Source organism: Crocodylus siamensis, chromosome 6 (assembly GCF_052110815.1).
Source record: "Crocodylus siamensis isolate JL-2025a chromosome 6, ASM5211081v1, whole genome shotgun sequence".
NCBI classification, from domain to species: Eukaryota; Metazoa; Chordata; order Crocodylia; family Crocodylidae; genus Crocodylus; species Crocodylus siamensis.
The window spans coordinates 60,202,378-60,229,676 of record NC_143400.1 but is presented as its reverse complement, the minus strand read 5'-3'; the positions used below and the strand labels follow the sequence as shown (position 1 = coordinate 60,229,676).

Genomic DNA, 27,299 nt, shown 5'->3' with positions numbered 1-27,299 from the left:
TTTCTGGACGTGATGGCACCCTCCAGCTGTGCATCCTAGGAGGGGTGCCGCTTTTCTGGACATTACGGGACTCTCCAGAAGAGCGTCCTATCGGGGGTTGGGCGCCGCTGCTCCGAACATTACGGGCCTTTCCTGCGGCGCGCCATTCCGGGAAGGGGCGCCGCTACTCAGGACATTACGGGCCTTTCCTGCGGCGCGTCCTTCCGGGAGGGAGGTGGGGCGCCGCTACTCCGGACATTACGGGCGGCCTCCAGGCTTTTCCCTGCGCTGCCGTCAGCTGACGGGCGCTGGCAACATGGCGGCTGAGATCCATTCGCGGCCGCAGAGCAGCCGCCCCGCGCTGCTCAGCAAGATCGAGGGCCACCAGGACGCGGTCAGCGCTGCGCTGCTCATCCCCAAGGAGGACGGCGTCATCACGGCCGGCGAGGACAGGTGGCGCCGCCGGGGGGCCCGAGCGCCGGAGCAAGGGCCGCCTGGGGCAGCGAGAGCCGCTTCTCTGCTCCCCTCGGGCCGCCCCGGGACGGGAAGGGGAGGCGGGGCGGGGGAGAGGCAGACATGCCCAGCGTATCGCACCGACTCGGTAGCTGAGATTGAAGCTCCCAAGCGCCAGCCACTCTTCCTCGGCTCTCGGGGGTTTAGTACCTTCATCTGAAGAGCGATGGCACTAATTACACCCCCCCCCCCTTCAGTGTATTGCTGAGACTTTCTCTGGGGTTAAGCAAGACGTTGGTGTGAGTTTAACCTCTCTTCTTATGAGGAAGAGGCAGAAGATGGTGAGGGTGATTATCATGAGCACCTTGTGTTTTGATGTACACGCGCAGATTGGTGGCTCACTTCCTTTGGCAGGTGCCCTTAGAGGCCCATGGGTCATGGGGCGGGGCTGGGCAGCACCTGGGCCTGCTGCAGTACTGCTGAAGGCCTCGGCACAGGCACCAGCCCTTGTGCTTCTGCTCAGTGCTGTCAGTTTGGGGAGGGGGTCCCTGGGTCTGATCTGTGACCACGAAGCCCGGAAGAGCCCTGCCAAGAAAGGCTTGTCAAGACTAGTCCCTGCGGCTGGAGCGATTATTTTTTTTTGGCAGAACCTCCTCAGCACAGATGCAGTTGCACATCTGCCTTCGGCTGGTTTAGCTAAGGGGGCTAAAAAGTGTGATCTTCTTCCGACCTGAGTTGGCAGAAGTATCCCGGCAAAACTTAAGTAGCGTACAGTACTCCAAGTCCTTTAAATACGATGTGAGATGACAGTCTTCCGGCTTTTTAAAATTCCGCTGCCTTCTGCTTGACTTCAGACTCACTTGGCTAACTGTCTGTCTGAAAATTATGGGCTAAGGTGAAGTGTTTTTAAATTCTGAATTTTTCTTGGAGACCAAGATGATGCAGTGTATATATAAGCCATATTACATTTAGTGGCACTGCATTACCACTTATTACTATTATTTCATTTGAGGGGTTGTGTTCTTTGATTCAGTGGCCTCCAAGCTAGTTTTTACAAGCAATAGTTTCTGTGCCAGAGCTTGGAAAAAGCTGCTTGAGATTAAACTGTTTTTGTTTTGTTCATTGCTGAGACGGTTAACCACACTGGTTTGATTTACAGCTTCCTCATGGCAGCAGGTTCTAAATCTTGTCTTTCAGCTACAGTCTTTATTTTCTTCTGAAAACCCTGTGCAGCCTTGTTGGCAGCTATGGTAAAAATGGGTCAGAAACCTCAGTATGTGGACTCCACATTTTAGTTCTTCCATCTTGTAAATCCACCTCCTCAGACTAGGAAGTAGAGGCAGACTTCAGGGAGATAAGGAATAAAGGCTGCAGTGACTGATTGATACATGCCCTCCCCTGTAACATACAGAGCTACTTCTGGAACTTGCAAAGGTTAGGGGGGTGGGGTTGGGAGGAAAGGATCTAAATGAAGGGTTTGGTAATGTGTAGTAGACGTATGCCTCCTTTATTCAGCAGCAGTAGTAGAAAGTCCTACGCAAAGAAAGCAGAAACCTAGAAAGAGCAGGATATGAGTTGCCATGGCTCTACTGTTCCTATTGACTGTGAACAGGTAGGCTGTAGATTCTGCTTTTAGCTACACTTTACATTTCAAAGTGTTTCCAACTGATTTTGTATGACTGCGTCAAGTCGGAAGCTAAATCAATTTTTAATCTATTTACCTGAGCACCCGTGTGTCTCATGAGCAGAGATCCAAGTTTTCCACTTCCCATGGGAAAAACAAAGTAAAACACAGATTTTCCCCCTTTACTGGAGGAAAATGAGGATTTCTCATTTTAACAGAAAAAACAGTGGATTTTGCTATTTTGCAGTGAGCCCTCTGCAGGCTGACAGACTTCCAGCTTTCAGGGGGCTGGGAGAGAGCAGGAGAAGGGCAGTTGGGCGTGGGGGGCCATGAGCATGAAAATGCCCATGGCCCTAGACAGCCTGGAGAACAGCTCCCACAGGTAAGTGGGGGCAGGGCAGAGGGGATTGAGGCCCCCATAGGAAGGAAAGGAGTTGGGCAGGACTGGGGCTGCTGCTACCCAGCCGTGCAGAGTGCAGGGCTTGGGGCCCAGGGCCACAATGCATGGCCGCAGTACAGGGCTGCTGGTGGCTCACTCTGGGGGTGGGGGAGGGGTAGGACCAGCTCTCCGCCTCTGTATGCTCCGGGGGGGGCGTACCCCCCAGACCGTGCACAGGGTGGGGGCAGGTGCAGGATGCCTGTTGTGGGATTCAGCTCCCTTCCCCAGGGCCTCTGCGGCCTACCAGGTGTGATCTGGCACTGCAGGGAAGAGTAGGGCTGTGTAGGAAAGCTGCTTGCTGCTGCAAGCTATGTAGTGCCTTGGCGATGCATCCCCTATGTGTGGCAGCAGCACTGGGGCCAGGTGGCAGCACAGGGTTGTGCCACTCGCTGCTGCCACGCACACACGGCATGTGTCTTAAGGCCAGTGCAGAGCTCGCAGCAGCAAGCAGCTTTCCTATGTGGTCTTGCCGTTCCCTGCAGCGCTGGGTCGCATCTGCCCTGTGCACAGATCTGGGTGGTGTGGGTTCCCCCTGCCCCCCCAGAGTGCCTACAGTGATGGGGAGCTAGCCCATCCTTCCCGAGCCTGCAGCAGGGGGGTGGAGTGGGGCTGATTTGTGCTTCACTAAAGCAGCTGCTGCTGCCGCCTCCTGGAGGCAGGGGGCTGTGGGCCCAAGTCCCTGGCCCCATAGCCCTGGCAGCTGGGACCCCCCTCTGGCAGGGCTGAGGGGGGAAGGGGCAGTATGTGGGGGAAGGGGGGAAGTGAGGGGTACCACCAGCAGGGCTGGGGGGCAGGGAGTGAGGGGTATCAGCAGGGGCTTTGGAGGGGCCTTTCATCTTAATCATAGACTTTGGGGGTTTTATCAGAAGTTGTGACTCTTAAATTGGAGGGGGTGGGGGTAGGAAGCAGGATCTCTGCTCATGAGATTGGTGCTCCTTTAGTGTTTCACGTGCAGAAAATGTTATGTGGATTATGGAAAGCTTGAAAAGGAAACTTGAGGGAGAGATCATAGAGTTCTGCAGAATAAGCACTGAGGTATTTGTCTCGGCAGTTTCTTTAAATGTCATCTGTTTAGTGCGTTCACAGTAGTAGTTGTCTATAACTTCAGTAGTGTATTTGTACATAACCAAATTCTGGAGCTATAGAAGTTGACTTGATTGCTGATGTGGGGGGTGTTGGTTTTTTCAAACTAGGATTTGACTTTGAGGCAGTAGCTTAGAGGTTGTGGAAAAATAGCATTTTATGTAGCTAGGTATAAATACAGTTACAGAATGAGTTGATGATATTTGTTGAGGGGAGAGTTAGGGGCCAGGTGTTGCCTGGTAGCTTGTCTTCCAGAATATTCTTTGAAAGAAGCAATGTGAAAAGTAAGCTTTCTTGGGGACTATTGTTGGAGTGCCAGCCTTGGACATGAAAACCCCGGGTTCAGTTCTTTGCCGTGCTGTAGACCAGTGGTCACCAACCAGTAGATCGTGATCCACCGGTAGATCTTGGAGTCGATCTGAGGCTGGGGTGGGGGGCTGAGTATGCACGTATATGCCCCAGCCCAGCAGATCAGTCCATGGAGGAGGAAAGGGTTAGGGGCTATTGAGGCCCCCATGGTCAGGGACAGTGCTGCAGAGGCAGGAGCAGGTGTAAGCTGAGTGGGGCCCTGGCCAGCCGGGACTTGCTTGCTGGGGAGGTGTGCCCCCAAATAATTTTTTCTCCTTCTGCCTTGATCTGCTCCTCCCTTCCCTCCCCACAGACTTAACTGCTGGGTGGGGTGGGGTGGAGGGGCAGGGTGGCAGCCCACAGTAGATCTTGGGTTGCTTTTAAATGCCAAAGGTGATCCCCTACTTAAAAAGGTTGGAGACCACTGCTGTAGACTCTGTGTGTGACTTTGGGGTATATCTGCATTGTCCAAGGGTGGCATTGCAGCTTGTTCAGATGTCTGAATTGGATATTAAACTGTCTAGCTAAGGCACTAAGTGCAGTGTGGCTGTGGCCCAGGCTGACTTGTGCAACTGAAAGCAGTGGAGTTATGGCAGCACAAAGTATGGCAGCCTGAGCTAGCCTGGCTGTATGAGCTACAGTTGCACCTTTTGTGTTGCATTTTAGAAATCCCATACTATCATGGTATCTGCCTTCTCTATCCACAGCAGGGGAATGATTTTTAAGCATTCCTGGCAGTGCTGGTCATACAAATACATGAGGGTAAGGGGGATCTGAAGTGCTCAGACACAATGTTTATGTGGTCATCTAACATGCCGCCTCTCTCTTCTTTGCCTCCCCCACCCCCAACCTTGGCAGTATCTTTTTAGAGTAAATAATGACCATTGTAACTTTTTATTGGTAGGAGCAACTGAAATGCAGAAGTTGGGGGTTCCACTGGACCCATCAACTTTTCCATGCTCAAAATGTCTTTAGGAGGCATACAAGTAATGTCGCACTTGTTCAATAACCCATTGAGAGAAGTGTTCTTGTTGACCCCATTATGAGGTAACAGTAAATGTTATGTAGCAGTACCTGTTACAATCCTTTAACGTGTGGGTTTTTGTTTTGTTTTCTTTTTCTTTGCCTTTTTGTTTGTTTGTTTGTTTTTTTTCCAGTGCATTTTGTTCACAGTGCAGTGTAGAAAACTGAAATTCATTTCTGGATCTAGCTATGAACTGTAATATGTTTTCACCAGGATTCTGTTCCTTAGTATCAAGACTCTTCAATTTCAGTGCAGCCACTTAAACTAGCTCTCAAAAATATTTGGAAGAACCATTCAGCTGAATTGAATCATGCTTCTAAAGAGTCTCTTAACTAATGGGTCACACTTTTGTAAAGATGCTGATAAGGTTGGTCTCTCAACATACTTTGAGGTAAGCTAGTATTTATTTCTAGCTTGCATAACAGAAACTTGAGCGCCAACCAAATTCTGTTGGGTATTGAACATGAGACTGTTTCCTTAAATAAAACTTGAACTGAAACTGGAGTTCAAGAAAGATTGGGGGATTTTTGGCTGTATAGTTGTGGAGCTCAGATGAAGAGCCTTCTTCAAGTGTGAGGAGACTGTGGAAAGAGAATTATAGGAGCACTCAATCCAAGTCCCTTGTTTTTGGATTAGACCCTTGTCTACCAAGAAGTTCACTTTTTTCCACCCCCCACAAAGAGGAGCATACCATAGCTGGCAGTGGGGTAATGGAAATACTGATTTAATTATGCATCATATGTTGAAATTTCATTACATAGGGGAATCTCTTCAGGTTTTTGTTCTGCTGTTTAGAATCGTATATGTAATACTCTGCCCTCAGCAAGAAGTCTGTCATCCGTCTCTGACTGAAAAATGCACACCGACTATTAGTTCACTTCTTAACTCGCATCAATTAAGGAAAAACTTTGAGGCAGAGTTTTGCCAGTTTTGTGATTTCAGCTCTTGTTTGAGAGGAACTCTGTGTTCATAAGGCTAAGTACATGCTCAAGATATTACTTGATTAGCAAATAGCTGGCAAACCATGGAAGTACAACACAGTTTCCAAGCTCAGTATAATGTACAAGAGTCTTGAGAGGTAACAAAGGCTATTGTAGGTGCAAAATCTGCTATGCGTTTTTTTTTTTTTTTTTTTCCGATTTTTTGGTATGGTTACCAACGGTTTATTCTGACAGTAAGTAGAAAACAAAGGTAACTGAAGGGCTCTGGTCAGAAGTGGAAGGGGTTTAAATTTATTCAAACCAGTGTTGTGAGTCTAGAAGTTGTCTAAAGCAGTGGGTAAAAAAGTCAGTTTTTACTTCTGGCTGCTTTAAATTTACTGTTTGCTGACTTCAAAAAGTTGGGCCTAAATGGAAGAGGTATATTGCTATGGATCCTCATGTGTCTCATTTAATGAAACGAAATTTAGCGTCTGGTTCCTGCAGCAAGCTGAGGATGGTAGGGAAGCCATGTCACTTTTTAACTGCATGACTTTTTGATATGCTGCATGATGATGAGCTTGGGAAGTATGCAGTGCATGAGGATAGATGCTGAATGAAAGCTCATTTGTACAATAGCTTGCTTTCTAGGCTTTGAACTGAATAAAGCAGCATCCTTGGGGCAGGAGAATGGTGTCTAGCCATACCTCAAAGCTTGTCTTGTAATGCAAATGCGAAACGACCAGGCTGGAGGATGTATGGCAGGTCTTATGTTAATGTGCTAACCTGAAAAGCCTGCTGAGCTTAAGCATAATTTAAGGTTAGAATCTTAACGCAGTGGGCCAACCCGGAATGTACTAGTTGTCTGCATAGGCTTGCCCTCCTTCTGTATCTATTGTAACTAAATTTATCTTGGTTAACTAACAGATTTGCATGAGTAACTTTTTAAAAATTTAATCAGTCTTATGTTTATGTAAGTTCAAACTTTAAATAATTTCATTAGTCCACTTGAGAACACCACTACTAGTTTCTGACTTTGTTTGATAACACTTCAGTGGCAGAATCCTGTAATTTCAGACTTCCTTGTGCCTTCAGGGCATAATCTAAATATTTCCAGTATACCACTATAAACAAAAGTTCAAGTTTGTTATTCATGGATCCATAACAGAAGGTGAACAGTAGCTTGGAAAAAGCATAAGATTTAGCTTCTGCTTGAGAGAGAAACTTTAAAGGATGCTTATCTACTTGAGTTATTTTAAAGTTGGATTTTTTTTTTTCCTGATGGAGCCCTCTTCAAATATATCCAGGATGTTTTAACAAGTTTTCTGCTACTCTGCTGACTCGATCAAATTCTCAAGGTTTCCCACTCCCTTTTTTTCTGAGCATCTGATTCTGCGCTATTAAAAACCCAGGGCTGACTGGTGCCTCCTGAGTCTGGGGCGGCATAATATTTTGTGGGCAGGCCCAAGGACAGGCCAAAAGCCCCATATCCACTCCTATACTTCTGTGCCATGGCTTAAGTAGCTGTGCCCCTCCCCTTCCCCCCCCCCCCCCCTTGCTGGCCCGTGTGGCAAAAAACTGCCGTGCCCTGAGTGGTGCTGAGTCAGGGACCAGTGCCTCCTGTGCTTCCCTCCACCCCCCCATCACCTGTGTTAAAAACCATGTAAGTTTTACCTTTTTGTCCTCAGATTCAAACTGGGGCAGCATCAGGCTTATCTGTCACATCTTTACCTTGACTGTTTGTTTCAGTTCCTGGTCAATATTAGTCAATTTTTCTTTTCTGCAGCCCATGGGGAGCATTGTGGAAGTGAACTTCATGCATGAGCCAGCTCACAACCTTTAAAAAAGGAAATATGATCATACACAGAGCAAATGCTGCAAAGAGGGTTGTTTGGTGGGGTGTCGGGAGGGCAAGAATCCTATCTTCAGCAGCCTGTTTATGGGTGACTTTTCATTTGACTTTGTATTTTCATCTCAACTTTCATTTGAACTGTGGAATGGACTTCAAGAAGAAGAGGCTTGGGCCCAATCAGCCTGAGACTTGAACATTAGCCACTGGTAACATGGATGCTACTATTGTCAATCTTTGAAAAGTACTGAACAGAGTGGTGCCTATGAGCTGAGTGTGCTTGCATGGTAGAAACACTGAAGTTGCTTGTATTCACAAAAATAAAACTGAGTCTGTTTTGACAGCAAGAAGGCCTAATCTATGTATCTGCCCTAAGTCAGACCTGAGTCTTATCTTTTTTTTTTTTTTTTTTTTTTTTACCAACAGTATCCACTTAATAGACATAAGCCAGACTTTTGGGCAGGAAGTTTGAACTGGTTGTGCAGCATATAGACGGCTATGGGGGAAGCTTATTGGTGGCACTTTATAGGGAGGTTATTCAGCACTAATAGCTATTGGAGTAGCTGGAAATCCAAGAGGCCTGGAGATTAACCAGTGCAGTTGTGTGCATCACTCCTCCTAACTTCCCTTTTTTTCTCCCTTTTCCCCTTCTCCCCCTGCACAGAACAATTCGAGTATGGCTGAAGAGGGACAGTGGGCAGTACTGGCCCAGTATTTACCACACCATGTCATGTAAGTATCAAGGTCTCTCAACATTTGGAAACTTACTCTTGCCAGGCTCAGCCGTACATAAGGCTCTAGTTCTATGGAGCTGATGTAACAGCCGTTTGCTATTGTCTTTATTCATATATGAAGCCCCCTCTCTTCCTTCCCCCATATAGGTTTCATTAGAAGGGCAAAGAGATGTTTACCCAGGTATTGCAGAGAAAACTGATTTGCAGCCCATCCCACACAAAATATGTCCTAATAATTACAACTTAACTAATGTAGAAATCTATATGATGAAAGAGACTCTGGCTATGTCCTCCTGAGGATGTGTTGTCTCACTTTAATTCCTTCTCCCTTTGCCTACCCCCCCCCCACTTCTGAGCACTTTCTTCTCTGTCCTGCAGACTGTATTTCCAAGATCCTCCTTCTCTTTTTTGAGCTCTTTTTTTCCTGGTCTTACACTAACTGTCAAAAGAGCCTGTAGGTAATTAGGTGGCCACAGACAAAATTTATCACTCCCCTCTTCCAAGATGCAGATCTTAAAGTGCTTTCTTGCATCAGGTTAACATGATCAAATGTTACTTCTGTCCTGCCATTCCTGTCCTATAGTGCTAATTACCATGATCAGATCCCAGAAAAACATGGTCCGATACAATTGTACTGCCCCACATGTCATACCTGGCACTTGAAATGCCATTTCTTTGGCTTTTGATGTGAAGGTTCAACTTCTGATCTGTAACTCTTTTGGCCTTGATCAAATTCTTTTTTGTCTTTTTTTGCCTGTCTGGCTTGAATCTCCTCTTCCAGAGGCAGAGCGCCTTCATGGGGGATTTTTTTTTCTTATGGTATATGTACTTCATAAAGTAGTAGAGGAAATTCAATCAAAAACTATTTCTGCTTGCTTCCCCCCCCCTCCCCCCCGGGCCAAACAAACCTGAAGGCAGTCTAACTGTCTCCTGCTCATCAAAAACAGTCTTTTGGTCCTTGTGGTCCAAAAAGTTGAGTTACTGTGATTATATATGTACTCTAACACCTGTCTAATTTCTCAATGTACTGGCTTTCTTGGCAGCTCCTTGTTCAGCTATGGCTTATCATCATGACAGTAGACGAATATTTGTAGGTCAGGATAATGGAGCTATTATGGTAAGTTACTGCAGCAGTTTCTCTAAAGATTTCCAGTTAAGTGTAAACCGTATCAAGCTGCCTGCTGGAAAATTGTGGATTTTACTAGACTGAGTGTAACACAAATGGAGTTAGTTATAGCTGGTCCTTTATTTTGTAATTAGAAGAACTGAAAACTGTATTTGAGGCTTCTCTTGAACACTGTTTCTGTGCTGCTGATTATCCTTGCTTGTAGTGTAGATGTCTGTAGAACTAGGTTTTTCAGCTCTAAGGGGAGGGTTAACTCTGTACACCTTGCATCCTTCCTTTGTGTAGACCCTGTTCCTCTTTCTTTGCCTTTCATGTGTGTATGTAGGTGGGAAGTCCTACTCCTGACTAAACTTCAAAATGATTGAGACTGGAAACTTCTTTTCTAGGAGGAACTAGTATATGGTGTACTAAATGAATGTATGCCTGAAGTATTAGAAGACATTTTTACATTTTAAACAGCTAAAGTTAGCTAGTTAATGTATCTCTTACTTGGGCAAAACCTGAGGAGGATGCTTGAAAATAGTAGTGTGCCATTGCAGGGTGGGGTACGGTAGAAAGGAGTGGCTGTTTATGCCTGCTCAAAGTGATCGTTTTCACTTTCCCGCTGCTCGCCGGCTCTCTCCTCACTTGCTCACTCCCTCCCCAATAGGCTTTTTGTGACTTTTTTTTTTTTTTTTTTTTTCAGCCAAGGATGTATTATCTGTCCAGGCAGATGATAGTAGTAAATCTTTTTACCTTAATCTGCAGTCCATATGCTAACAGAGCATCTGCTAGTTTTTGGGGCTTCTGAAACCTTATCAATATGTAGCACAAGACATTTTCTGCCTCTGGGTGCTAGCCTGTTCATTCTGTGAGGTTATTGCTTTGCTTTCTTTGCCTTGTTTTGGTCTTGGTATGAAGGATCTTCTTCAGACAGGCTGTTTTGCATCAGCTTGAGTTCATGTACCCTTCTGCTATCTAACTTCTTTTTTTTTTTTTTCCCCCTTCCTCCCCCCATCTTTTTTTAGGAGTTTCATATCTCAGAAGACTTTAATAAGATGAATTTTGTCAAGACCTACCCAGGTAACATAGTGTGGTTCTACAAATATATTTCCTTCCCAGAGAATTTTAAGTTTCAGACCTGAATGTGAGAAAATGGAATAGTCTGACATGCAGTCTGAGTAGTTTTTGGGTGGGATGTGATTACTGTTTTTGTTTTGTTTAAGTGCAGCTTGTGGGGTGTTGTACAATTGGACACTATCATCAAAAAGTTGAGTTTACACCTGTATGGGATTTTGATTTGATAGTTAATCTGCAAAATGCTGAAGATTTTAGTTCTGACTATTTCTGTTCAGATGTAATATGTCCCTAGATACTTAAATCTGTGGATAACTAATTTATTTAGGGGCCAGTGGAGGTGGCAGAAACTGACTTGAATACGTCTTATAGAAGACTACATAGACTCTCAAAATAGCAGTTGGTGTGTATGCTAATAAGGGGAAGACTTGTATGTAGGTGATAATTAAGCAAGGATACCTTCTGACACATTGGAGCTTAAGTGACTTAAGAGCCAAGAAAGTTTTCCCACTTGGGTTCTAACATTATCTTCACTAACAGAGACCCAATGTGGATGAAATAGCTTTCTTCCAAGCATTTAGTACTACTTATAAAGAACACTTGACCAAAGTCAGTTGGTTAAGTTGCTAGTATTCAAGTCTACTTCTCTTTCCCCTGCATATTTCTGGCCTTTAGCATAAGGCCGTCTGTAGGCCTTTGAGGTAATAATCAATTGGTCTTATGACTTTCTGACATAATGTTCTTGCCTAAAATAAAGACCTCTCTTTCTTAAAAGCAACAAAAGCTCTTTTATCATAAAGCAGATGATTTTATGTTTTAATCAAGAAAAAATGCAGGGGGGAAGGTGTCTTCTACTTTTTGTTTTCTCTTCAACTTTTTGCATTAAGCTTCTTTTTTGCAGCATTCTACATAATGCTGAACTACCTAATTCACTGGGGATCAGCTACCAGTCTGTCTTGACTAGAAGGGGTCTTTCGTTTTGTGGGAGATGACTAAATGAGAGTTGTCTTGGATTTAAACCAAGTTGCTCCCCCCCTCCCCCCCCCCAATGCAACCCTGCTCCTTCAAACATGCTGATTTCATTAATCCAATTATTGTAGTGGTGAATTCAGAGCTGAACTATGGTACTCTTACTTCTGGGTTGCAGTCAGTATGGCTAGAGGTGAGGTAAAAGTCCTGTTCTTCTGGAATTGGTATCTCCAACTGCCACATACTACTTACCTTGGGTTTTTGTGTGCTTTTTTTTTTTTTTTTTTAAATGAGACTTCAGCTGAAGCACTTGTAGCAAAAAGTTCCAAAACCATTTTATTTATTTATTTATTTATTTTCCACAGCTCATCAAAATAGGGTTTCTGCTGTCACTTTCTGCCTGACATCAGAGTGGGTTATCAGTACTGGTCATGATAAGTGTGTCAGCTGGATGTGCACCAGGAGCGGAAGCATGCTGGGGAGACATTACTTTACCTCCTGGGCTTCATGCTTACAGTATCCTTTGCTAACAAATTGGAAGAACAGATTTCTTCCCCTCACACCAACTTAATTAGCTTGAAATCTGAAGTTTCCTTTCTGTATAACAATGAGGTTCAGATTTGTTTGTTTTAAATCTATCTATACCGCTGCTTCACTTACAAGGAAGGTTCTTAGCCAGTTCTTAATGGCATAAGTAAATTTCTTGGTCTTCTGCCATTCATTATCTTCTATACTGAATACAGGAGTTTTCAACCTTTTTGGGTCAGTATGTACCCCTGGCGGCCAGTCAAGAAGGCAGGAGTCCCCTGACAGCCAGTTGAGTGGTGGGGGGTGGCCCTGGCAGCCAGTTGGGATGGTCTCAGCGGGTAGTCCACACACTCACCAAGTACCCCCAGTTGAAAAACCCTGGAATATAATGAACCCAGCAACTAACTCCTAAGATAGCACCTTGTTTTTATTTTTCAAGCTTGTAAATTTAAATGACACCAAAGGAAGTGAATCTGAAATGTATCTACTGGTTACAGAAATGAATTGCAACTCCTACCAGATGTCAAAGCCTAGTTACTTTTTGTTTGGTGTTTTTTTTTCTTGTTACCAAACTATAAGAAACTGGACTTTGTGCTTTACAGCTTGTCTGCATGATATAACTTATGTTTATCAGGTTATACTTTCTTTTTAGTTGGAGACAACACTTTTTAATTACACAAGACAATGTATAAATAGTCATCAGATTTGACCTTGTGTAGAGAGAGAAAATTAACTGACTTGTATTTCCACTAAGATGTATTTTAAGTACTGGAGCAAGGTAGCTGTGCATGCTGGTTAGGTTGTAATCTCTTCTAGGAAGGCTTATTCTTGGATGCACCTTTTATTGGATGCTCTGGGTTCTCTCTCTTACCTGCCATCTCCTACTTAATCTCTTGTTAAAGCTACTCCATATCTGTAAGTATTGCTCTGTTAGCACATGGCGTTTTATGGCAGTTGGAACACAAACTTAGTTCATTGTCCCATGGTAAGTCTATCTTAAGGAGAAGGTTGTTTCTTCAACCAGTCTTCACTTTACTTTCTAGGGTTTTCTAGGCCAGCTGGAGAATAGCTTCTTTGGAAGCTTATCCCTCTGCATAGTAGGGTTGTGCTGTAGATGAGCCTTATCTGGCACTCAGTCTTATGTTTTTTCCCTTAATTTCCTCTCAACCCTAGTTGGATCTCTTCTGCAACTGGTCTCCCTCTCATTGCAAGTTTGTCCCTGTCCCAGCTGGGTGCAAGCTATGCATTTCTTCAAAATTGGTTAATCTTGCCAGTCTTTGCAGTTTTGTATTTATTGCTATTTATGAACTGTCCATTTTTGTCAGTTACCAGTTTTTATGTTAATTCCTCTGTAGCCAAGACTTCATATGAAAGCTACAAGCACCACATCAAGAGGCACTTCCTATCTTCCCCTTACTGTCCTCTTATTTCTGTTTGACATAAGTTAATTTTACAACCTTATCTTCAGTCTCTGACCTTCCAAGTATAGGTCCTTTCCAAGGTGCTCTAGCAATTGTTTCCAAGTTGGATCTGACTTATTACTTGCTGCTAAATTATTTCTGTCCCTTAATGTTCATGTTCAAGAGTTGCCTGCAGCTTGCCCCTCTGTCACTAGTTCTTTTTTTTTGTCTGAAAAGCTGTGACGTGTTCCCTTCATATAGTGCTGTGGGGTTTTCAGTATGTAATTAATTTTGCGTGGGAAGTATGTGCATGAATAGTATTATCATCATGGATTTTTTTAACGTGCTTTAAACTTGGCGACTTGTTAGCAAATGATATGGTCATAACAGCATCACCTCATAAACTGCTTAAGACTGCCACATTGACCTTCAGCCATAGTCTACTTCCAAGCCTGTCAGTCCAAAACCTGGATTTCCCAGCATTATGAACTGTAATTCCCCCAAAAGAAACAGCTGTCCAGCCCAGTGCCATGCTTACTGCTTGATTTTTATTATTACTTAATTAGCTGTAGGTGTTCAGAATTTGTCATTCAGAAGTTAAAAACAAATACATTCTAGTACTTGAGTTCCTTAGTGATTTCAAAGAAATGTACTTACAGAATTGGGTTCTTTTTAAGGTCTCCCATCTGTGCACTGGCTTGGCTTTCTCTATTTTTGAGGAATTGAGTTACTTATGAAGTAACACTGGTAGTGTAGAAAACAGCACTAAAATTGAAAGCAGTCCAATCTTACTGCATATTTATTCCTAATGCAATGCTGCATGTTCTAAATTGCCACCCCAGTGAGAATAATGTGCGTTTCTGTTCTCATTGTGAGATTGACCTGAAGGGCAGGCAAGGGAACCAAATCCATAGGCATCCAGTTTCCACTCTTATTGTGAACCAACTCCAGCTACCTTTGTAGGAATATTCTGGTATAGACTGTTAGGGTGGAAATGTAAAGCTAGATTTTTTTATTTATTTATTTATTTATTTTTTAAACAAAAAAACCCTTATTTCAGTTCTTAGTGACATGACTCCTTTTCTTTCTCTCTTAGATGAAATATTTAAATAGCAAACAGCAGGTAGCAAATACCCTTTTCAGTGTGTTCTGAGTATTCAGCATCCTTTATGAATCTAGATATACTAGTTAATTAATCCTTTTGGAATTCTCTATAGAGAGAGAAAGCTGAGTACATGTTTCTTGGCTGAGTGTTGTCTTCGAGGTGATGGCAACATAAACTTCTGGAAGAAGGAATACTGATAGACACATTATTAAAGGTCTACACAATGTATAGCCTCTGACATGAAACTTAATGGGCACACGGTGTTTGAACATGTTGCAGTAAACCAGATCTTGAAACATCTGTTTTCTTACCCTTGTGGTAATAGGCAACAGACCTCTGTCGGGAGTCTCCGTAGGTTTATTCCCTTGAGTAGGGTGGTTAGACTTATTTCTGAGATCACTTCTATCCCTGTGCTCCTAATGGTCATCCTGATCACTTAGTTTATGTGGTATCCTTTCTTTTTTTTACCCTTTGTCTTGCTTGTTTACATTGCTGGCTCATGAGCAAGGGACTTGCTTGCTGAGCAAAAGGAGATCTCTTGTCCTCTGCTTTTAGGCACTAAGTGCCTAATTTGGAATAGGCAAATTCTAATAGACAAATAGACAAATCTAACCCCAGCTTGCTTCTGTTAAGCCTTAGTTGCCATGACAATGAAACATGCCTCCCCTCGTCTCCCCCCCCCCCTTCTCCTGGCATGAAATAAATAGGCCATTCCTGTTCATATAAATGACATCTGCACACCCCCATCCCACTCCCCACAGCCTCTGCCTCTTTTCCCTTGCTCCCCCACAACTGTCAGATGCTGGCTGGGCTCTGTTCCCTGGCAGAGTTTGCCACATAGAAACACGGCCCTTCCCAGGTCATGCAGTGGTATTGGCTGCTGATTTGGCTGAGTAGGGGGCAAAATTTCCATGTGCCCTGTGCTCAGGAGGGAACCCAGCCTGAGCTAGAGCAGAGCTGCATCTGACAATATTGGCGGGGGGAGGAAGGGGGCACAAGTGCAGAGGGCAAATAGGGGGTGGAGGCAGGAGGCTGCTGTGGGTCTGACTGGCCCTGAAGCTTCCTGCCCCCCACCTTCCATTTTGTATGCAATCTAAGACAAAGGGCACTTTTTCCTTGCTCCATAATGATATGGGGAGGGGGAGGGCATCTCACCTTAGATTTGAGTAGATACAGTAATTATGGGGCAATAGAAAGTCTCATTGGAAAGCTTTGGCTTCTGTTGTGGTGTTTGTTATAGCTTGCTTTAGTTATCCAGATTGTGAGTATATTAAGAGGGCAGGTAATGCTAGCTTGCTGGTCCTTGACTCTTCTTCAGATATGATTTTGATACTCAGCATGCTTTTGTTGGTGATTACTCTGGACAGGTCACACTGCTGAAGCTTGAACAGAATATCTGCTCAGTTATAACAACACTCAAAGGGCATGAAGGTAAAGTAGCTTCCCTTTCACTTTGATTACCAAAATTTAGAATAGCCACTTTATAGCAGAAGGCATGAAATTCAAACTTGCATAACTCTTGATCTAGGTTCTAGATCAGTGGCACACTCTACCTTTTTTTAGTCTTTTTTTTTTTTTTTTTAAAAAAAGGCACCCTGCTGGCTTCTGAATGTAGTGGGCCCCCCATTTAAACAAAATAGTGTATTAAAAGATACCATGACTGGAAATGTTTTTTAAAATAAACTGGAAAAAACATACATGAATAACATTAATATTAATTATAAGTCTGCCAGTCCCTGAATGAGAACTGCTGCTCTAGAAAAGTACTATTATGGCTCCTATTGCTATAAGGTCCGAACACCCCAGACTTCATTTAGTTCCTGAAAGTGTCTGAGGCACTTGGGTATTTAAGTGTGTGGTCCAGAAAGGCTTTTTAAAAGCAAAATAAGGTTCCTTCTAGGAGCAAGGGCTTCTTGTGCAAGACATACGATTAGCAATAAAGCCAATTTTCCCTAGGTTGGTGGAAACCACTCACTTTCTCTCTTTTTTTTTTTTTTTATTTCTCCTCCCTTTTTATGCAGTATAACGAAGGGGCAGCCCTGTGAAACAAGGAGAGAAAAAGCTTCCCCTGCAGGAGAGATACTTTTACATAATAGCTGGCTCTCTGCTGTGGGAGGGGTCCAGCTGGCACAGTGCAGTGTGGCACAGCTTGATAGTACCTTTCACCAGCTTTACCCTGGGGCTCTGTTTACAGGTTCCTTCTTGGAAGGGCCTCTTGGCATAGGGCTGCCCACTTTTCCTGGGGAGCAAAGAGGCTGGCTTCCTTCCAGAGCTCCTGCCTCGTCCTTACCTGGGTCTTACCTATGTCCCCAAGTGAGCCATATCCTGTCCCAGAGTTGCATTAGCTTTTTACTGCAGCTGTTCTAGCATTTAGAACCAGTGGGGCAGCTGACCTGGGAGCAGGGACACTGCATTGCCCCTAAAAGGATCTTGTGGCACCTGGGTTGAGAATCTCTCCTTGCTGTTTGGCTTATTTAGAAAAGTGAAGTAGTGAACTTGCTGAAGCTCTGTAAGTACTCCTCTAAAGAAATATTAGGAATTAAACTTTTGATGCTTCCAAATAACCTGACAGTTCAAGTAGCTAAGAACTTGAGTTTTTTCCTAGTAAGCTGTATGGTCTTCACTGAAGGACTGACCTCTTGACCCTTCCTCAAAAGCTGGGTAGCAGCAACTTTTAGAAGTAACTAAGTTTGTGCATATAAATAGTTAAGTTTGCAGCATATATGCACCCACCAGATGGCTACCTTTCTCAAATCCAGCTTGCATTCATTGAAAAAAGAAAAGGAATGATCCATCTAGGTGATTTTAATATTTTTGCCATTTCTAAGGCAAAATGGCTGTTTGTTTTCTGCATACATTCCTTTTGCACAATTTAACTTTAACCAATGATAACTGTGTAGAAATGTGTAGGGTAGCTTCTCTAAATTATGGGATTTAAATGATTGGATTGATGCATTTGATTTCTAATTCCATATCTTGAAAATAAATGGAGAACGTGATAAGCAGGGCTCTAACTAACCCTAAAGTGGAGAATACAAGTTTCTGTGTATTGTGGCAGCTTTTCTTTCCTGTTTCTGGCCAAGAGTTGCTAACTTTCTGCTTTCAAGTGCCTGAAGTGTGTAGATTTTTAGGCAACTGACATGTAAGTACAGGGGGTTGAAAGGAAATGGGTAACTGAAGTAATCTTTCAACTCCCTGTGTCCTACAAAAAAAACAAACTTGCCATTTTAGTTGCTTCTATTTTAAAATTAAGTGATTTCTTACTTTTATTTGGAAACTTGAGCTACAATGTGAATGTACTTTGATACACAACCGAGAGCATCCCATAAATAAGTAGTAGTCTTGCCAAACTAAACAGTATTGGTTGCTTGTTTGTTTGTCTGCCCTTTGCCCTTTTAAGGTTTATTTGTGTAACTGTAGTGATTTATTGTTTAAGCTGGTAAACTGCTAAGCATGTTTACAATACGGCATATTCCCTTTTGAGTTGGTTCTTAAAATTTCCTTTCTTCTAGGAAGCATTACTTCCTTGTGGTGGGATCCTGTTCAACGACTCCTCTTCTCTGGAGCATCTGATCACAGTATTATCATGTGGGATATCGGTGGAAGAAAAGGACGAACACTGCTGCTTCAAGGCCATCAGTATGTAGCAGTGAATTATGGGGGGGAGGTTCTTCCTCGTACTCTGGCTTTGGGCATCTCTTCAGAGAGACTGAATGGTGGAGCAAGCTGTCGAGTATTAGTCATATCCTTTAGACAAGATGGAACTCAGCAATGTATCAAGCAGCATTGCAGTTGTAAGAGAATTTTTCTGTCAGCTTGGGCTCTCCTGGAGTGGGGAATGGCAGGATTGCAGGCTAAAAATAACTTTCTGAAGCTGAGGTGGGAGAAAATATTGCCCATCTGATGCTCCTAAAAGTTCCTAATATTGCAGTGCAGCGGTCAGATTCCACTGACATAATTCACCTTTCATTGGAATACTTTCAGAGGTTGGAATAGAAATGGGAAGGAAAGGGATAAAGGTATAGCATTTTGAAGGGAGAGCCACAGTCCCTCCAGGGAAGAGGGGCATGCAGATTTGAGAGACCTGTGCAGGGGCTCCCCTTTGGAAGAGATAGTGGAGGGAGAATGGGCCCACAATGGCAGACCAAAAAGTGGGAAGAGGGTTTCTGTCTGCATAGGACCCAGATATGAATGGAAGTTTAGAGTGGGGGAGAGGTGGGGGCAGAGTGTTGCTTGTAGAGCTTGTTTGTTTCATACTTTGAGCTTCACTATAAGCTATCCTAAGCCACCTTTTTATACAGGGTGGCATAAATGCATGTGAATGCACATATTTATGTAAAGTCATTTGTTCTGATGTGTTGTCTTTGTCTTGGCTTAATTGGAAGAGTACTTTTTACCTGGCACAGCTACAAAAATCTCTAAAGCATCTACACACACCTTTTGCCTTTTTGACAATCTCAACTAATTCCTACTAGTCTGTATAGCAACATGCAGGTCTAATGGGTTTGCTTAAATGTATATTGCTCTATAAATTTTAGATTGAAATAAAAATAATTAGACACTTGTATGGGTGTTTTTTTAGCTGTATCTTAATCTGTATGGTGTATGGAAATTAGTTCAGATGTTCATAGAGCCTAAAAAGTCCCATTAGTTATGACAGTGTCTTGCTGGTGATCTCCCTTCAGTGTAAGGATTTAAACTTGCTGCTTCCTGGCCTAACATAGTTCTAGCATAACTGCATCATGGCTGAGTACTCAGCAGTTCAAGTACCCAGTTAATTTCTAACCTACACTTGGCCATTGCCAGCACATTAGGCTGTTGCTTGGTAGACTTGCTTTAAGATAATTCGACAGCTGACAGGACCTGGTCACTGACTTTCAGCTTCTGCCCCTTAGGTGGGTCTTTGAAAATTCACACCTGAACATAAAAGCATTGCTTTTTGCTTCATTTTTTCAAGGGCAAATAACGTTCACTCTGTTTACAGTGACAAGGTGCAGGCCGTCTGTTACCTCCAGCTCACACGACAACTGGTGTCCTGTTCAGCTGATGGCGGAATTGCTGTTTGGAATATGGATATCAGCAGAGAGGAGGTAAGAACTTGTGCTAGTGAAAAGACTTACACTGCTGCCAGGCAGACCCATCCTAGAAAATCTTACTAGGTTAAGTTAATTTTAGTAGCCTTAGCTGTATAAGTCCGTTTCCCAGGAAATGCTAGAAATTCCCGGAAGTTCTAGAAATATTTGGAAGCATTACAGACTTGACTAAAGTGTCTCAATGCTAACTTCAGTGTCAAGTTTTCAGATGACAGCAATATTTCTGAGAATGGTAGTGCAACTTCTAGCACATCTGTAGTTCTCTTAATGCATTAATCTCTAAAGCCTGGCCAAACACTTGCAGAGAAGGTAAGGGGGTTGTGTGGAAACTAAGCACTACATCTTGTAAAAAAGATGAGGTTGTGGGTGGTGTCATTAATCCTTCATTGACAGTTGGGGGAAAAAGGATGTTAACGCTGGAAGTGGCTAACTAGATGAGAATAAGGATGTTCCTGCATTTTTGGCTTACTCCACAGCCCTTTCCTGATCAGCAGGATCTGGACAACAAGATCCAGACTTCAAACCCTGCAGCAAACTAACAATTCAGCTATAGCTTAGTCAGTTTTTCTTATTAAAGTACTGGTAACACACAATGCTGTGGGCTAAAAGCCATGTGTCGGAGGTGCATGGAGATCTTGTTAACAAATAACTGCAGTTATGACTCCTTCCCCCTGCACGTAGCTCAGCGCTGTATACTCTGGTTTTTGTGTGGCTAACTTCATGCAAGACAGTTTTTAGAACAACTAGTGTAATGCCTTTTAATGTCCAGAGCTGTTGCAGGGAGTATTTCTTTAAATTTCACTGTGAACATCTAAAACAGCCCCTACTGGTCATGGTACAGATGATGACTAATATGCCAAGACTGGGATTCTTTTGTTTCTTTCCCCAGGCTCCTCAATGGCTAGAAAGTGATTCTTGTCAGAAATGCGAACAGCCTTTCTTCTGGAATATAAAGCAGATGTGGGACACAAAGACACTAGGGTTGAGGCAGGTGAGGATATGACTCCTAAATCTTCTGCAGTGCTGCTACTGTTAATGGACTATGATGTCACAGGTCTCTACAATCTGTCTGTTCTTCAGCACTTTTAAATGTAGGGGACACACCCACTTTTTCACTTACTTTTCAATGTTAAAGGTTTAATTAAGGAAGCTTGTGTGGCTTTAGTGGTCATTGTCTTGTGTTTATATTGGGTGGTGTTCAGTTTGGAGCCAGTGAAAATCATCCTCCTCCTCCCCACCTCTACAGCAACCTAATGTAAGGGAAGATTTTAAAAAAAATCAGTCTTAATGAAGTGAGCTGGACTTCAATGAAAGTACACTGTGATTTGGTACAATAACTGTATTGTGAAAGAAGACAAAATGGCTTCAGTGCTTGCATTAGCAAACTGTTACTAGTATGCAGACCTTGCATTGGACACCTAGATGGTGTACTGAAACACTAATGCTCTTTCCTGTGTTGTTTTGCTGTGTTCATTCTATAGTGTGCAAGGTGAAATCTGTTTACCTTTCTGGGGAACCCATGGGTAGGGAAAGGATGTAGAATATATGGGATAAGAACCTGGCTCTGGAAGTCTGCTGTCATTCCAATTGAATTAAATGGGACTAGGTTTTTACCCATGGGACTATGGTCTTTAGGTGTTAACTGGTATGAAATTGTACTAGTTTTAGTCAAGTGATGCCTCCCGATGAAGTTGCTTTTAGGTAGGCCCCTCATGTTCTGAAATGCCTGTTTTTTGTTCTTGTTTGAAGCATCACTGCAGAAAATGTGGCCAAGCCGTGTGTGGTAAATGCAGCACCAAGCGGTCCAGCTACCCAATCATGGGCTTTGAATTCCAGGTCCGTGTCTGTGACTCTTGTTTTGAGTCCATCAAGGATGAAGAGTAAGTATTTTGAAAGCTCAATCAATGGTTAACTTCTTCCAACAAGTATTTTGTTTGTGAAGTGAGAACTTTTCTAAATAATTAGATGAAGTTATTTTGCCCTATCTTTCTGAAGGGGTGGGAAGTTTGGCAAGTTACAGGAAACTGGTAAAGGTACATGGGGAAACCTACAGGGTTTTTCTTGTTTGGTTGGGGGTTTTTTTTTTGTTTTTTTAAAGAACAGCAATGTAAAGGAGTATACCAGTACCTAGCAGACCTCAGTCTTCTCTAGATAAAGCATAAAAAGAGTGCCACAAACCACAAAGTTCTAGCTCAGGTTTGTGAGCTCAAATTCTGCTCTTAAAATTGAACAGAGCCTGGACTAAGCAGGGCTTTCTTATAGATAGCCACTGTTGTGAGGAATGATTTAGACTTTATAGAAGAGTTGTTTTACTTGACTGTTCTGTATTGCTGTAATGTATTGTCTGGCTCTGTCTAATGACTGTCTCCTATTTAAACTGTTTTCTCTTGCTAGTCGTGCTTCCTTAGCAACCTTTCATGAAGGAAAACACAACATTTCCCACATGTCCATGGACATCTCTAGAGGCCTAATGGTGACCTGTGGGAGTGATCGAGTTGTGAAGGTAGGATTACTTCTTCTCTACACAATGTAACACTCCATCTTTATAAAGATAAATGACAGTGTTAAGCCAACAAACCAAATTAACTTTCCTTCTTCTTAGTGGTTGCATTTCTCAGTCTGCTATAAACTGTGTAGATCTGACTCCCCTGACTTTACTCTGACTCTAGCAACAATAGGGGGGAAAAGATTACTTGGTGGGTTAACATGGAAATGATCTCCATAGATTTAAAAGATTGCTTTTATAGTTCTGCTAGTTTGGGATGATAGGGAGATAAAAATCCCTTTAATTTAAAATGGTAAGGATTCAGTTTTACAAAGCAATCCCAGCCATGCATGTGACATCCACTGACCTGCTCTGTATTATACAAATTCTCATTGTGCACTTAAACTTCCCTAGAGATCATCCTGTCTCTTGTACACTTTAATTTAATTCCCACATGTAATGAGGGGGGAGGGACTTTAAGTTTAGTGAGCATCTTGGCTGCTTGCAGACAAAGAAGGAAAAAACCAAAAAACATGCTTTACTGGAACAAGCAGCACATTACTTCAGCCCAGCTCTGCAGCATCTGTATAGATTGGGTGCTTCAGTGGGGCTTTTTGGCACTTTTAGCTAAAACTGTTTCAGTCAGGTATTGCGTAAAAGCCCCACTAAAGCACCCAATCTTTACAGATGTCAGGTAAGCCACGTCCAACGAAAGTGCTGCCTTTTTGGTGGCGGGGCATGTGTAGGGCTTGGCACAGGAACATACAGAGTTTAAAGTAAAGCACCATTTGTCTTTTTGTTTTTTAAGGGCTGCCTGCAGCCCTTAAGACTAGTCTTCTGCATGTGTACATGCTTGGACACTTCTACCTTCTTAAGTATGGGCTAGTGACTATTTCAGACTCTCAAATTTCAGATAAAATATTTATTTCCTGAGAGGCACCACTATGCATGCAATGCCAGTGTAACAGTTTTATCATAAGACCAGGCTGGCAGTAGAGCTTCTAAACAGACCACAGTGAACTTCTTACTGTGATTGAAACTACCTGCATTGTTTTTCTTGCAATCACAACTGGTAAGTAACAAGATGCCATCAGGGTCCAGTATATTTGCTTCTGTGTGCTGGGGAAGGAGATATGTGGAAGAAAGCATAGTGTATTCCTTTAACCTGCATTAGATAAAGCCAGGCATTGTGGCATAAGTAGCTGCTAAGAACCCTGGCTCCAGTGCTGGTGGTGATTTTAAGCCATGTTGTAGCAATGCTACTTTTGGACTCTAGCTGAAAATGTGCTTCTTCCGTGCCCAAATCCCGCTTTAACATCTTTTAAAAAGTGGGGGGAGAGCTGCTGTTGGAATGTGCTGTTGAGTTGCATTGGGTGTTGTACTGTTTCTGCACAATTGCAGTGATACAAGTAGGTTAAATAGTCCTGACTTATCTCGTTGGTGTTGAATTAAACAGGACTAAATTCCACTTCCACTGCATGATTATGTAGTGATACATAAACTGTTCATAGCTTATTTGAATTGAAACAATTATTACCTCTCTGTACCTTTATTCTGCTTTCAGTAAGCAGTTCATGTAACCTGTATGCTGTTTCACAAACATATTTGAAACACATGTTTTCTTGCACTTCCTCTCAGCAAAATGTGCTTTTCCTGTGCTCCCTGCTGTGCCTCATGTGCTCCACCCTCTTAGTACCCTCCTACCCTCTGCTGTCTTTATGTGCTCTCACCTGGTTGTACATACTTAATTGCCTCCTAGCTCCTGAAAAATGTACCCTTGTCAAACAGTAATGGTTTTGCATGTCAGCAACATCCATCTTAGCTTTTAGATATGAAGCTAGGGTTAAGCCAACAGCAGTTCCTTCCTACCATTGTATAGGACGAACTTTTTTGGAAGTAGTGTGTCTTGTTTTGGCAGGTGGTCAAAAAGGGATTGAAATTGTTCAGTATTGCATGATGTCCTGTGCAATTCCCCATATTGTGTTTTCTTTCAGATATGGGACATGACACCAGTAGTTGGTTGCAGCCTTGCAACTGGCTTCTCATCACGCTGATGTGGGACCTAACTGATTTATGCACCTTATGTACAGCACCATGCACCGAATGAATGAAGTCCCTCCTAAGTTTATTGCCACAAAACACTGGTTGCTTGATCTTCTGCTGCTCTTCCAGGATGGACAGTCACTGTTGTACAGCACAGCTCTACTGGACTTGACAAGAATCACCTTGATTACAGAAATGCAGTTTTGCAGCCTGTTAGATGATTGGGGGGCGGGGAAATAGCTTCACCTGCAACATGTCACCATGATGCAAGGACCTGGTTTACATGTGTTTTAATAATGTGCTCTGTCTGCTGATAACTCTTTAGATACTGTACAGGAAGGACTTATCAGAGTAAAATGGGTTTAGTGCTCTCAAATTTGTGCAAGTAGTAAATAACTTATTCTCACTTCCAGTAAGCAGTCTCTTTGGAACTACTTGTCTGGTACATAGTCACTGTCTAGATTTGCCTCCAAAGGGCAGATTTGGTTAACTTTTTGGAAGGAGGAAATATATCTTTCTTTTAAGCTGCATTTGATTAACAGGGTAGACATTCCTGTAGAGGCAGCACTGGAAGTAACTGTTTTGATTTGTAGGAAATCTTATCCACTAGCTGGCTTGGAGTGTTGTCTGCAAGCTCAGTTATATGAGAACTCATTTTTGTAAGGCCTCTGTTCTGTTCAGATAGCTTGCAACCATCTGCAAATAATCCCAGGCTCTTAGACATGCTCAAGTTATATTTAGACCCTCTTTTGGCTAATATGTATACTTTTATAATTCTTCTATAGTAGGAAAAAACTGCATGTGTTCACAAATAGTGAGAGCAGCCCATGATATGCCTCAAACCATATGCACAGTACAGATTTATTACAGTACTGTTCCAATGGAGAACCATACAGACCTTTCTTTGAGTGTAATGTTAAGAAAAATAGTCCCCTATATAATCCTAATGGATTCGACCTTTCTTTTTGTAGAAAGGTTGATAGTTCCTTCCTTTATCATGAAGAAACTGTCTGCAGTTAAAATGTAGCATTAATTTGAATACTATCTTGGTTTTGCTTTAAAATTGACGTTTAACCTTGCTGAAATATTATTTTCTAAAGCAATAATTTACCAAGGTACTGAATATTTCCTGGGAATAGTTGCCCTCCACTGCACCTTGGGTCTAATACTAGGAAATGTTGTCTATAGTACTGGTCCTTGTCTCTTCTAACCTGAGAACAGTGTGGTAAAACTGTGGCACTTCTGTGGGTGGTGTATTTGCAGGGAATGTGTAGATACAGTTGTGATCCATTGGTCTGTCAGTTATAAATTGCCTACATTCCATAAATATTTGTGTAATACCATAAGGTTATTGGCTTACAAGGGCATATTAAATAGCAAAAACAAAATCTTTTTAAGTTTTTTCAGCTTTATCATGATAGTGCATGGTGCTTTATCATGTGCTTTATCATGATAGTGCATGACCAAGTGGTGCTATGGATATTAGAAAACTAAAATTTATTGTTGTGTATCTTGATAGGTGATGATGATTGCATTCAGTAACATACTGCGAGTAGTGATTCGTGATGTATTATCAAACCCTGATCTTAACAATGGACAACTGTTATCTAAAAGTAAGCTTAATTGGGTATCCATTGAGGCACTAAAATCACATTATCAAATTTTAGCACTGGTCCTCTTCCTTTAAAACTGGCTTTGTCTAACTCCTTGTATAAACCCTCTTCAAACATACTCTTATAAGGAGAACTTGCTGGACTTCCTGTTGCCTCAGACATGGCATCCCAGCTTGCCTACTTTTTTAAACATTGCCCTTTCTAATTTGTAATGTAAAAGAATAAGTAGCAAGTGAGTCTTTTTTTGCCCGGTTTGTATTAAGAGAAATACTAGAGAAACAAGTACGTCTCTTCCCAAAGCTACTGACATCTTTTTTTTGCCAGAAAGCGCACAAAACTTCAATTCATAACTGCTTTAGCTCATGATACACTAGGAAGGGAACACATGTTTAGAATGGATGAAAAGATATTTATTTTGAACATTCTCACTCTTCACCTGTTTGTGTCCCATCTTGCGTGGTTTGCTAGCAAAGAATAGATGTAACACTTGTGAAAACATTCTTCTCTGTGATATGTGCAAAAGAAACCAGAGGCTGGGTCTTGTAGTGAAAAATCAGATTTAGTCCAATCTTGACTGTCACAAAAGAGAGACTATTTTGGGAGCCACAGTATCATCTGTTCCTCAGGGGCTTTTGCGGGGAAATCCTGGTTCCTCTTTAATAGCTACAGTATCCCAAAGCAGAAGTCAAGAATTTTAGGACTAAATGCCAGTTGATCAGAAGTATGGTGTTCTTAAAGTGGCCTGTGTTTCAGGGATGATCTTTACCAGGAGGTAAAGAGCTAGCACCACCTAGCTTCAGCTGCTTCAGTTCTTATCACACTGGTATTCTAGCTGTCCAGCCCTTTCAGTCTTTTCCCTTTTCTATGAACAAGTTCTTCCATTTTGACAATCACTTTTTTTTCCCCCGATTCTTACTTCAAGGTTTTACCAGTAGATTATACATTAAATCTCCTTCAATTAATCCTAAAGAATATATTTTCTATGATGTGCATTGAAATAAGAATTATAGAGTCACTTGGATACAACAAGGTAGTTAGAGCTGACAGGAGATCAGTTGATCACTTAAAATTAAACCTTGAGTAATTTGTACAACCCACTTTGAAGTGTACATGTCTTGCTTTAATTTAAAAAGGCACATACTGTATCTTGTGCAATTTTAACACATAGTAACTATCCCAGTGAATCAAAACGTGCAATTATTGAGGACACTTGATTTGAAGTATTACCAATATCTTTTTTGTATGACCTTTTTCAATAGAGTGAGGAGTCCTAGTTAATGTATCGTTGTTTCATTACTAGTTATTTCTGTACCCTGCATTGTTAGAAGAACTAGATGAATCTGTTCCTTGCTCCCTCTGGTCTCTCTCTCTCCTTTTTTTTTTTTAACTTTTGAATAAATGTATAATAAAATATTTCTTGATATTCTCATA

General features: G+C 42.4%; 1 protein-coding gene across 1 annotated transcript; it reads left to right on the top strand.

Moving 5' to 3' along the window:
• Window positions 1-200: 200 nt before the first annotated feature.
• WDFY1 (WD repeat and FYVE domain containing 1) lies at window positions 201-27,299 on the top strand. Its single transcript, XM_090051653.1, has 12 exons — window positions 201-432; window positions 8,381-8,448; window positions 9,494-9,567; window positions 10,584-10,638; window positions 11,967-12,117; window positions 15,953-16,065; window positions 18,147-18,273; window positions 19,619-19,724; window positions 20,617-20,718; window positions 21,477-21,607; window positions 22,122-22,230; window positions 24,207-27,299. The coding sequence occupies exons 1-12, from the start codon at window positions 296-298 to the stop codon at window positions 24,264-24,266; spliced, it is 1,233 nt and encodes a 410-aa protein (XP_089907779.1). The 5' UTR covers window positions 201-295; the 3' UTR covers window positions 24,267-27,299.